The sequence below is a fragment of the Rhinolophus ferrumequinum genome, assembly GCF_004115265.2.
Source record: "Rhinolophus ferrumequinum isolate MPI-CBG mRhiFer1 chromosome 5 unlocalized genomic scaffold, mRhiFer1_v1.p scaffold_110_arrow_ctg1, whole genome shotgun sequence".
Lineage (NCBI taxonomy): Eukaryota > Metazoa > Chordata > Mammalia > Chiroptera > Rhinolophidae > Rhinolophus > Rhinolophus ferrumequinum.
In genome coordinates, this window is record NW_022680355.1 from 11614114 (window position 1) to 11626903 (window position 12790).

At 49.4% G+C, this 12790-nt stretch overlaps 1 protein-coding gene across 1 annotated transcript; it reads left to right on the forward strand.

Moving 5' to 3' along the window:
- Nucleotides 1-10839: 10839 nt before the first annotated feature.
- Nucleotides 10840-12169, forward strand: LOC117019237 (calmodulin-like protein 3). Its single transcript, XM_033100809.1, has one exon. The coding sequence runs from the start codon at nucleotides 10991-10993 to the stop codon at nucleotides 11438-11440; it is 450 nt and encodes a 149-aa protein (XP_032956700.1). The 5' UTR covers nucleotides 10840-10990; the 3' UTR covers nucleotides 11441-12169.
- The last annotated feature ends 621 nt before the right edge of the window (nucleotides 12170-12790 follow it).

A 12790-nucleotide genomic window follows, 5' to 3' on the forward strand; every position in this document is an offset into this window, starting at 1 on the left:
CCATTCCTGTGGCCAGCTGCGGCGACAACAGACATAGTTAACCCCATTTCAGAGAGTGAGAAACTGAGGACTGGAGAGAAGGAACTGGCCCCTCAGAAGGGAAGCTGGAAGCTGACCCTGTGACTTGGCATTTATCATAGACTGGCCGCCCTATGAATGAATTATTTTCCACGCGCACACAGCTCCTGTCCTGTCCTGTCTCGTAGTTCTTGAAACCCACCACCCCTATTGTTACCCAGGGTTGGATTTCCACTGCCCTAAATCTCTTCAGAATCTTACTGCTAGCAAATAAGCAGCATATAAGCAGCAAATATTTTTTCAGGCCTTTTCTTGAGTTGCCCTGCTGTTGGATAGATGTTTAATTGGAAAAGGCATGTACATATTTGCAACTTTTATCCACCCGTGAAATTTTCCTAACCACTCGCTATGTGCCACTTTCTTACAAATCCAGATGTCCTGTACTAATTCACCCCCGAACTCTAATTCCAGTCTTTTTTTTTTTTTCCCCTATGATAGGCTCCTCCTATACCTACTTCTTCCCTTAACTCTTTTACACTCTAAGATGCGCTTCTGAATCCACTGGCCTAGAGAGTTTGAGTTTCATTGACAGGATTCGCTGTGATGCTGGGTCCCTGAGAATGGTCCCTTATAATAAGGCCCTAAAAGCCCTTTCTGTGTCCCCACCGCTGGCCTTCACTCTCTTGTCCGCAATGTCATCGAGACAACTGAGTTTCCTGGGACCAGAGCTTCCTTCCCTGGGCAGCCCCCCTTCCCGGCTCTAAGCCTCATATGGGCTTCAACTGGTTCGTGCTAAATAAGTGACGGTGGTGTGTTCCTAGCTCCCAAAGTCCCCGGGTCTCAGCACAGCTCTGTGCCCGATAGAACATGGCCCCTGGTGTTCCTGCCACCCTTGGCCATGGAGTTTCTGCGACGCTTTCGCATCCATGTTCAATCCCGTTGGTTGCCACCAGCCTTATCTTTCACTGGGTTGTCCATTGCAGACTGACATCACCTCGTTGCCTAACCGGGGTAAGCCACACCCATGCCTCTGCTGCCCCATTTACTTGAGGGGGAGGGGTGGTATGAATATTAATGTACTGAGCTGCTCTTTGTACCAGGTGCTGTGCTAAGGGCTTTGATGCATGACCTCATCCTGTCCTCACTGGTTATTCATGTGTTCCAGATGAAGCAATGGAAGCTTAGAGACATCCCCAAACTGGTTCATGGAACAGCCGGGAATTAGCATCTCGGTTGGCCTTGCCCCAGAGCCCAACCCCTCCTGCACTGCATCATAGCGCCTCTCAGTGTCCTATATTCAACTGTCATTCACGTGTCATTGAAGACAGCCGAAGCCCGGCTCAAGCAACCCTTGGAGACTCAGTGAGAGCTGGCAGCAAAGGCATCCACCACGTGGTCACATCCTCACCGAGCACACACTGTGACAAAGCACAGTCATAGCGTTCATCGGTGCCCCAGCACTGAGCAGGGGCCTCTCTCTGTCCTGGCAGAAGGGCAGGGGCCTGTGCAATGATGGTAAGCCCACCGATGTGCCAGGAGGAGGTGGCGTTTCAATCACTGGCCTGCCTGTCACCAACCGCGTGACTTGGGCAGCACACTTAACTGACCGCAGTCAGTTTTAAATCTTAAATTAGGTAACTCAGTAAATGTACTTGCTACATTTCTATAAAATCCTTGGAAACAATTTCCGGAGAACTCTATCATTTGCAATATCCTTTCAGCGTCACCTTCATCTGTCTGTATTTACTTACATCTACCATGATCCTCCTGTCTTCCAGAACATTCTGTGACAAGCTACCCTCTGATTCTCGCTTGACCTTCTCTCTCCCTTTGTAACCGTGTCACTGGCTATGCAGATCTCTTTATTTGAGCTTTGGGACGTCTTCCCCCCTATTTTTACTCCAGTTTCTTCACCTGTGTTTTCTGAAGTCTTTGCTCGCCACTAAACACATGGAGATAATGATTTGTCTTTGAAAGATCTCAAGCCTTTAATGCTTCTTTAAGAAGCGTTTTCTTCACATTTATTTTTATTTTTTTATTATCTTTTTTTTTTTTTTAACATGTCTGACCACTTTCTGGCACCTTGAAAAGAGAGCAGAGCTTTTTCTCCTGCTTTGATCCTCCCTTTTATCACAGTTCTAATGTCTTTCCATTCTATTCTAGTGGGAGTTCTCATCCACCGGTTCCCTCCTCTCAATACAGGGGCTTCGTTCTCCAGCTTGATCCTGTTCCGTGCACGATCAGAAAGGGCAGGTATCTGCTTTTACAGTTACTCTCTTTTGTCCCTCACACCAATCCTGTCATTTATACTAGCCCATTTCCCTTTTCTGAGTATATCCCAAGTTGTTATCATTTACAGTGAAATAACTCTCTTTAGAACTAAAGTCTTCTAAACCAATTCTAAATATCTGAGTCAATAGTCATTTTATTTGTTTGTTTTCTCAAGCTATAACATATACATGGTCCTCCAGGTACTATATATATATATATGTGTGTGTGTGTGTGTGTATTTATATATTGTGTGTGTGTGTGTATTTATATATATATATAAATACACACACACACACACACACACATATGTAACAGAGTGAAATGCTCGGCCTCTCTGGCTCCATCTTGTTCAAGTCTGCTTTGTTCCTATCGCCTTCGGGCTAGTAACTTCCACTTAGTCTTGCATGCTAATCATTGGAGGAATTCTGCTTAGAGCTTGAGGTTTACAAAACCAGTCCCTTACCAGAAAGTGCCTCCCTGAGGAGATAAGGGAAGTGTGTATTATTTACCAAAGATTTGCAGGAACCTCGTGACCAGACTCACATCTACTAGCACCATCATCCTCAGACCCCCGCTGGTGCCCAGATGTCTGTGGTGGCCAGTCACCTCTTGCCCCTCCCATTTCTCCTCCCTTTGACATGAAAGAAGCCCCAACTCTGTACTTTATTAAGATGTATTTGAGGTACACTAGGTCTCCCATCTTCTCAGTGACACCTTCTTGATCAATAAATCTTTCCTTGCTCCAAACTCTGACTTTTTGAGTTTTGGCCTTTTGAAGAGTCAGGCACACAAACTTTGGACCGGTAATATATATATACATGGAGAGAGAGAGAGACAGAGACAGAGACAGAGAGACAGAGAGACAGAGAGAGCCATAGTTTTTCTATTCCCTATTCATTTTTTTTTTTTTTTTTAAGGAGGACTCAGCTCACAGTGGCCCATGCGGGGATCAAACTGACAACCTTGGAGTTATTAGCACCATGCTCTAACCACCTGAGCTAACCAGCCACCCCCCACATTTCACTTTTAAAAAGGTGTGAGGGTGGGGACTGTGGGGTGCAGCACTAGGCCCTTTCTCCTACTGGACAGTATGAAGAGCCCACCCAGCTCTCACATGTCATACACCTTCCATTTCCTGTCTCACCATGAGAATGGCCCCCACCCAGGTTCTTCTCTCTCAGAGCCTTCCCTCTGCCGGGGCTGCTGCAGCTTTCAGCCCTACTAGGTCTAGAGGTCACATGCTGCTCGTACCGACTTCTCAGGGAGCAAAGCAGCTGCTTGGACCATAGAACTTGCCAGTTCCCAATAGGAGAGAGGCGGGCTCTCTCTCTCTCTCTGTCTCTGTCTCTCTCTCTCTCTTTCTCTCTCTCTATCTCTCTCATATTCCAGTTGTTACATAGAGGCCACACAAGTGTCTGATTTCTGCTAGCATCTTATTAGCAAAAATAGAGATTTGAGCTTTTAACCCCTTCTTTCCCAAGAACCCAGGCCTTTGGGTCTGGGTGAGGAAAGGTGAGGTGGAGGGGAAGTTGGGGGGTGGGGTGTCAGATCCAGGAATAGACTCTACGCTGGGCTCTTCCCTCCTGTGTGTCAATGTCAGCGATGTTATTAGACAAGTGCTACAGTCTCTCGTGGAAACCTCTTCAGGTGCCAGATCTGGGGATCCCACCCTCCACTCCACCCCAGTGCATGCTCTGCCCTCGTGCCTACTGATTTAGAGGATTTCAGATACCAGCTCCCCTCTGCAGAAGCTTTTCCCAGTCCTCCATAGAATCAGTCACCTCATCCATTTGACACCCACGGTATTCGTTCACGATGTGTGTGTACCTAGACCATGAGCTCCTTGACAGTGGGGACACCGTCACAACCGTCCTGATGTCCTCAGGCCAGGCAGGTGCTGGCACAAAGTATACTCACATTGCGTAGTCCTCTGATGAATGATAATGCGTGCATGGGTAGATGGATGAATGAATGAGTGAAATACGAAGCTCTGCCAACATTTACAGTTCTTTTTTTCTCCCGGGCAAGGCTGCAAAACAAAATTCACTTTCCCTGTCAGTCAAACATGCACATGAAACTTGTCATTTCTAAGACATGGCTGCCTCCTCGTGTGCCTGGAGCCGTCACGACATACTTCATAGTCAGGGTCCATGGGGTGTGTTCTTCCTTGGAGCCCTGTTGACACTGCCTCACGAACACCATTTCCCAGCTTCCCTCAGAGAAGGAAGCAGTGTGTGCTTCCTCTTCTCCTCTCCTCCTTCCTCTGTGGTGTGTCTCCCACAACCATTCCTCAAGGGCCCCCAGGACCAGGCAGGGCGGTAAGTGGTGGGGAAGGCAAGCTGCTGTGATGAGAAACCAAGCAAGAAACTACATCTGTCAGATCTTTTTCTTCTTTCCCTTACTCCTTCTTTTGTTTTTTTCCTCCCTTCTTTCGCTCTAAGTCTTGGGCATGTTTTATTCTTTCTGCATCCATTAAGCTCCACTTGCAGCTGATGTCCTTCACCAGACCAAGAAGGAAACATCTCAGAACCTGGCACATTCCAGGTCCCTCCTCCCCTCACTAACTGCCATCACCCTCTCACTTCTTCACTGTGTTCTCTTGGGCCACACCACACCCCCACCCCCACCCCTTCCACCTCCTGAATGACTGCCACACTTCCTAGAGCCATCCCTCCTCTGAATCACCAAATTTGGCCTCTTCTCAGCATGCAACACTTAGTCCAGGGTGACGTTCTTTTGATCATCTCCACATTCTTTTAGAGATGACGTCAGCAGCTCTCTGTTCCCTTCCTTGTACAAATGCAGAAATGCACACACGGAAACGCCACCGCGGTTTCCGTTGGTGGCACTCTCAGAGCTGGGACTGGACCTTGAAACTCTTGGTTTGCACTGAGACACTGGCTCTGTGCGGTCGATGGCACCAGTGTCACAATCATTGTGCCCAGAACTCCCCACCACACAGCACTTGCCTTGGGCACAAGCCTTCCACCGTCGTCACCCAATTTCACTAGGTTCATTCATCCCAGGAAATCTGAGTGCCACCACAGCTGCAGCTTGCCCGACAACCATGACACAGTGAAAAGTGCACTTTCCGGGTTGGCAGTGGGGAAAAGAAGGTTGGTACCCTGGGCCTCTCCCCCGCCCCTCCCCTTGCCCTCTATGCTTCTCCACAAGGACCTTTGAAGGGTCCACAGGTTTCAAAGAGCAAATTTAAAATCACTGGAGGAATGACCTCCCAAGTGACCTCTGGCTGGACTGGAACTGCCATTCATCGCCTTCAAATCATTCACCCAAGTACCAAGCTCACGTCCCAGGCCCTCCTGCTTTCTCCATACCTCATGTGCTTACCAGCAGGCACACATGTTCAAACACACACACGCACACACACGTCTTCCTGTATTAAACGCAAAGGTTTTCATCACAATCGTAAACTTCAAAGGCTTGAACTTGGAACAAACACTTTTCCTGTCTCTTAGTGTGTTCCGTACCCTTGGGGAAGATCAACTAGCTCTCTTGAAGAAAATTACCACCCCCTATTTTGTGGGGGCTTAAAGTAACAGACAATTATCAAATGTATAATGATATCAAAGATTTATAGCACGTGGCCCTGTCCCCTCAGCAACATCACCCCACAATTGTCTGTTTGTCAATATTTTTCAAAACATCAAATATCAAGTTTGAAAGGCTCATGGGTGTAACAAGTGAGCCCTTCTCGAAGCAGCGCATGTTCCTCCACCCAACCCTCCCCCTTCCGGGCTCCCCAAGGCCAGGCTGGAAGCCCTTCACCTGCCCACACTGGTGGGGAGGAGGGCAGCCAGTGAGCACAGACCAGCGACTTGGGAAACGTTGCCAAACCTGGTATGTATCAGAAAAAAAAGTCACCCTTTTTCCAGGAAAGCAGGAAGTCTGAGAAGAGATTTTTACTTGTTTGGCTGCTTTTGTTGTGAGATTTATTACTCATTTGCATCTGTTTGGGCGGTCATTTAATCCCGATTTAATCAAAGTGGCTCGCAGGAATTAAATACAGGCCACTTTTATGTCCCATAGGTGTCCTCTTGAGAAAATGCTCTGACAGAGGTGCTCAAAGATCCTGAAGGCACTGGCCTTGCCAGGTGAGCAGCTAAGGCGCCTTGGCCCAGGTGGGACACCCAGGAGGCTAACCTCATCCTCCAGCTGCCTGGTGAGAGCAGTGGGACCTGACCTCAGGACACGCCAAGCCAAGGAGACCCAGGAAACTCTCAAAACAACCCGAGTTTTTCAGCTTCCTCCGTACTTGGTGGACTTCATTCTGCAGGTGAGGCCTCGAATCATAAAAGGGAACCACACCTGCCCTTTACCACCGAGCTCCGGGAGAGGTGTTCTCACGTCCCAGCCTCCTGAGTGACGTTTTCTCTGGTTATTTATCAGATCGCAATCAAACAGCTCTGATCCAGAACAACGATCCCCTCCCTTAACTTAAACTCCATTCAGCCCCAGCATCTTGATGATTCACAAAACTGACCAAGAGTCATTTCAAGAGTTGGGTCATGCACCGATTCTGGGACAGCCGTTAGCGGGAAGGTTTTAAAAGAAGGCCCAGGGCCCCTGGTTCCCACAGAAAGTCCCAGCATTACTTGAGAGGACCCTCTCCGAGCCATGGGGGTGACGGGGAAAGTGTTGTTTCGCCCCGTGGTCAGTATGAGTTGGAACACAGAGCGTGTTTATGTTCAGTCAATGCTGACCTTGGAAAGCAGGAAACAGCAGAAAGCAATACCACGTGCGTGCACAGGTGCCACTCCTGTCCCGAGGGAGTGGATCAGCCTTGTCAGTGTCTCGTCATTATGTCCCCTGTGTGTCTGTACTGTTTGTGTTGCTTATTAGACCGCACAGCAGAGATCTCAGAAGAGCGGAAGCCATGTATCCCTCACGAGTCCAGTCATCTGGTCATTTCTGGGAGACATTAGGGATGTCCTGATGGAAAGTCACAGGTAGGAACTTCAGCTGTGAGACCAAAGCTGAGACAGCCTGAGACAGGGCCGGCCAGGAGTTCACCCTGGCACGTGTGGTTGGAACCAGGGGACTCAAGGGAACTATTTTAATTCTTCCTTTTGTATGTTTCCCAAATGACCCTAAAGCCACATGACAAACACCCATCGCCACGGGGAAAGTTGGAGGTGCCACTACAGGTCCTTTGGCCATACTCTAGTCCTCTCAGGACCCTCTCCACCTCTGTTCTGACTCTGCCCCTTGTCCCTCTACCTGGTCCCTCTAGGAGGACACTGGTTGGACTGTCTGCCTAACTTTCACAGTTGGCTTTGAAGAGAGAAGTCCCACTCCACCCCTTGATCTGCTGGCCCCCATCACTTTGACTGTGTTCTGGGCTCTTTCTAAGAAGTCTGGGCCAGCGTGGTGACTATGGTGACCATGGGCCAGCATGGTGACCATAATAAAGAGCAAGTCAGATAAAAGTGCCATGGGACCAGATGGTTTGCAGGCAGCTGGGACCATATGTCCACCTTCACGAGGCCCAGGCATCTCAGGTGGTGTGCATGGGGCAGGAGCACTTTCCAGCATCAGTGCACAGATGGGAAATAGAGGACAAGTCCTGGGTAGGTGTCTGGAGGGTGGAGCATCAGCAGCTGAAATGATACCCCCAAGAAGATGGACCTCCAGCAGGCCCCCAGCCCCCAGAGAGAGTCATGGCTCTGTCCATGCTCTCAAGCTGGTGGTAGGGCAGACGCAGGAAAGGGATGGAGGTGGGGAGGACTTCCAGGAGGGACCTGGAGAAAGAGCAAACTCATCCCCGGCCCTGAACCTTCACGCTAGCCGGAGAATACCTGGTGGCCTGGTGGCTGCCAGGCAAGGAGATGTTTGGCATTCCTCGGAGGCCACCTGGACCAGAAATGGAAGCCAGCTTACCCAGGGGGCTTCAGAGGGTGCTGGGGCTGTGGCGGTCACCTTCTGGGGGTCTGGCTAGATTTCATGGTCCTGGCTGTCTGGATGATTTGCTGATATGTGTTTGCCACAGAGTAATTGCTCAATAAATTTGAAGTTAATCCATAAATGTTACATTGTAAAGGTGTACTGTGGCTTGAATACTTGTACACGTATCTCCCCAAAATTCGTATGTAGAACCCTAAGCCCCAAATGTGATGGTATTACTGAGAACGGAACCTTCATGAGTGGCATTCATGCCCCATAAAAGAGGCTCCAGAAAGACCCCTAGCCCTGCCCTCCCTGTGAAGACACAGCAAGAAGTCTGCAACCCAGAAGAAGGCCCTCACCTGACCATGCTGGCCCCCAATTTCAGACTCCCAGCCTCCAGACTGTGAGAGATAAATGTCTGCCGTTAAGCCACCCAGTCTGTGGTGTCTTGTTATAGCAGCCTGAACGCACGAAGACAAGGTGTTTATATTTATACTGGGGAAAGGGAAGTAGATGAGCAAATGTTAGGGCCGGTGAATGGCTTAGTAGAGAGAGAGTGAGAGAGAAAACAAGAGAGACCCACAGCCAGGCTCGCCACACCCAGCCTAGCAGGACACAGAAATGGAACTAGTGGAAAACACTGTCTATCTTTCTCTACAGCACCTGGCAGGAGAGACACATTCATGAGGGTGCTGAACAAATTCATTTTAGCAAAAGCTATTATAGAGGAGAAGGCAATTCAGAAGAGAAGGCAATACCTTGGGTCATCTGCTCTTCAAAGGAAGTAGCTGCAGCGGTGGGTTCCCCTGAGGTGTGTCTATTGGTCTCTTTGCTAACGCTGTACTCGGTAAGGCCAACACCATCCCTGCCAAGATTCCAGTGTTCTCAGTGCCTCTGACCTCCAGCCCAGGAATTCTACACCCGGTTCAGACTGCTGGTTTCCAACACTCCACAGCCATGGTCCTCTAAATGTGTTCCATGGATCCATCGGTGGGGGTGGGGTGGGTGGGGAGGCGTGTGTCCCCAATACCCTTTCAGAGAGCCTGGGAGGTCCAAACTATTCTCATAATAATACCAAGACATTATTTGTCTTTTTCACTGTCTTGGCCTCTTGTACTGAGGTAAAAAAAACAATGGTGGGTAACATTACTGACCCCTGAATGTGAATTCAGACTCCTGTACTAGTTAGTTGTCAATATATTCTTCACCACCACAGCTTTAATTTTTTAAAACAAAAATCCAGTTTCACTTAAGAATAGCAGTAAAATAATTATTTTAGTAAATTCAACCCTTGCGTGCCCGTCTTTAATATTCTGCTGAATATTGAAGTACGATGGTTGTCATAAGAAAACGCTTGTGTTACTACATGAGTAGCAGGGTAAGCTTTTTCATGGAATGCCATTTTTATTGGGAAGAACAGCTGATAGACAAACTATGGTTACTTGGAGTTGGTATTTGGCAGACGTTTTCTCAAAAATTGATAAAGTGAGCCTGTCACTTCAAGGAAAACAGCTGACAGTATTTGTTGTCGATGGTAAAATCTGAGCTTCCAAATGAAAATTAGAATTCTCATAATTTCGTGTTGCCCCCATGCACTTGAGATTTTCCAGTACTTAAAGACTTTCCTAGTGGGATTGGTGGCGATACTGTGATTTTTTTTTAAAACTATATATGCTTCCTACAGGGCCTCGCTTGTGTGTCCTTCTCGTCTTCATCTTCTCTCTCCTTCACCCATGAGGCTGCAGCCACACTGGCCACCATTCTGTCCCGTACCCATCCTTCTCCCACCCCTGACTTTGAGCCGACCCAGCCTCCCTGCCTGGAAGCCCCTTCTCTCCCTTCAGGTCACCCTCCAGTGCCACCTCTACAGAGAAACCTTCCTTCACTTGTATCACTGTAGGAGTCAACTCCCCATGTTCTCTCCATCATCACTCCTTCTATTTCCTTCATAGCATTTATCAAAAATATCCAACAACCTTGCTTGTAAGTTTGCTTGCTTAACTAACTATTTCTTGAATGGAACATAAGCTTCTTGAGGGCTGGAAGTTGCCTGTCTTGTTCACAGCTCTATTCCCAGCTTCTAGAGTAGTATCTGCACATAGTAGGCCCACATATATCTGCAAAAAAAAATGAGTGAATGAATGAGTTGGAGGAAATCTTTCTCCATTCATCTTTTTTCTTAGGTTAAGAAGACAGTCTGCTTCTATCTGAAGAAGAAAAACCTTTGTTCCTTCTCTGAAAACCCTCTTGGGAACCTTGACTTTCTTTCAGGCCTTGGAAATCAAAGAAAACTAAAACAAGTTCCTTTTAAGCAAAGACAACTTCTGCTTTTCATCCTGCCAAAAACCTCAGCTGAAGGGAAGAAGGGGTGCAGGGCGGGTTATTTTATTGAGTGAAGGGTGTGAAGATTGGAGAGAAGGAAGGGGAAAGGGAAAATTCAAGGAGGAAAAATCCAAAGTAATCTCTCTAGAAGTTGTCCAGCACACCTCATCGAAATGTCCATCCGTGGTTCCTGGCAGCTGAGTGATGGCGGGGTGGAGAGCCACTGCCTTTCACACCGAGGTGCTGGCGTCAGCTCAATTAGCCAACCAGCCTCATTCCTGGTCCTGGACTCCTGTTCCAACAGGACCCGCCCTTCAGGCAACCGCAGGGCGGGGGAGTCTGAATGGTGAGGGAGAACCCTGCTCCTTCTTAAGCACCAGCCCGTCAAGCCAGGGCTCCAGTGCCCGCCAGCCGGCCAGCTGTCCTGTCCCGCCAGAGAGGAGCCGGGGAGCCCCCACCTGCACCCTCACCTGCCATGGCCGACCAGCTGACAGAGGAGCAGGTGGCCGAGTTTAGGGAGGCCTTCTCCCTGTTTGACAAGGACGGGGATGGCAGCATCACTACCCAGGAGCTGGGCACTGTCATGCGGGCCCTGGGTCAGAACCCCACACAGGCCGAGCTCCAGGCCATGGTCAGTGAGATCGACCAGGACGGCAACAGCACCGTGGACTTCTCTGAGTTCCTGGGAGTGATGGCCAGGAGGATGAAGGACAGGGGCAGCGAGGAGGAGATCCGGGAGGCCTTCCGTGTGTTCGACAAGGACGGCAACGGCCTGGTCAGCGCGGCGGAGCTGCGACACGTGATGACCAGGCTGGGGGAGAAGCTGAGTGACCAGGAGCTGGAGGAGATGATACGGGCCGCGGATGTGGATGACGACGGGCAGGTCAACTACGAGGAGTTCGTCCGCATGCTGGTCTCCAAGTGAGGGGCTGGCGGGGCGGGGCGGGGCGCTGCAGCCCCACCAGCCGTCCCAGCAGGCGCCACTGTGCTGGGGGTCTGCCTCTGCCTGTTGCAAGAGCCCCAGGCCTCGCATTGCTTGCTCCACCCCTCCAGCTTCCTCCCGCACTGCTGCTTCTCAGGCAAGGCGGGGTCAATTCCCCTTTCTACATCTCATTTTGTCTCCTCTGTCCTGCCAACACCCCCCAACCTCTTCTTACCAAGAATGCCACAGGCCGCTCCCAAACCCAGCAAACCCTAAGTGTTTCTGCCCCTCAGGAGTAGAAAGAGAAGTGACATCAGTCTGCATGGACAACAGACAGAAGGATCAGTAAAAGTTGCACTGACTGTTCTGTGGGAAGGGAGCAGTGTGACATCACCGAGCCCTCTGGGCCCAGGGACCAGGGCGGCTGTGGCCCTCAGACTTCATGTGCTGCTGGATTCTGACAGGTGAGAGGCATCTCGCCTTGGTGTGGGGATGGTGACAAAAACTGACAATAGAGACCAGGCCTCCTGAAAGACAGCACGGCACCTGCCTGTTCCCTCAGCCTTTGCCAAATGGCTGTGATTCATCTTTTGAAATTGGGAGTAAAACCAGGGTCAGTTGTAACACGTCTGTATTCATGTTCTTGGAGGGAAATTCGAATGAAAGAGAGAGGGAAGCCAGAGGGGAATAAATAAAATGCTCGTGTACCCGTGATGTTTCTTTTCTTCTGGTTCTGCATGAACTGATCCTCATTAAATCCGGGGCTTAAAACGAGGTAGGACTCTCCATGTTTGTGCTTTTGGAAAATGCTATGAAGTCTTGTATTGTTGGGCATAGTGAAAAGAGACAAGTCCAGGTAAGGTAAATCGTGACTATTTATTTCAAATAAAATGGATAAACCAGTAGGAGAGAGTGGCTACAAATACGTGTAGCCTGTGTAGGAGCTGAGGTGACTACCGTTGGTGTTCCTCCTACGGTTACTCTCCAGTGCTGTGACAGCTCTGTGGTTCAAAGAAAGCAAGAAAATGAGGGCTAGAGAGTGCTCACTGTGTGCCCGGTATGTGTGGGCAACCACCAGTTACCTGCATCCTACCACAGCTCCCAGAGGGCACGTCAGGTAACCCAGAGGGTGAAGAAGACTTGTCGGAGATTATTTCAGTTCTAAAGGGAGGCAGTGTTTTGGGGGGGTCAACACTATGCTGGGGCTCATCTGATATGCCCTTCTAGTCCTGGAACAGTCACAAAGCAGCTGGCCAATCTTCAATATGTCCTTTTTCCCTGACACCCCGTCCTCACCATGTGTGTTTCCTCATATGTAAAATGAAGAATGTGGGCTTTGGGGCCAGACAGACT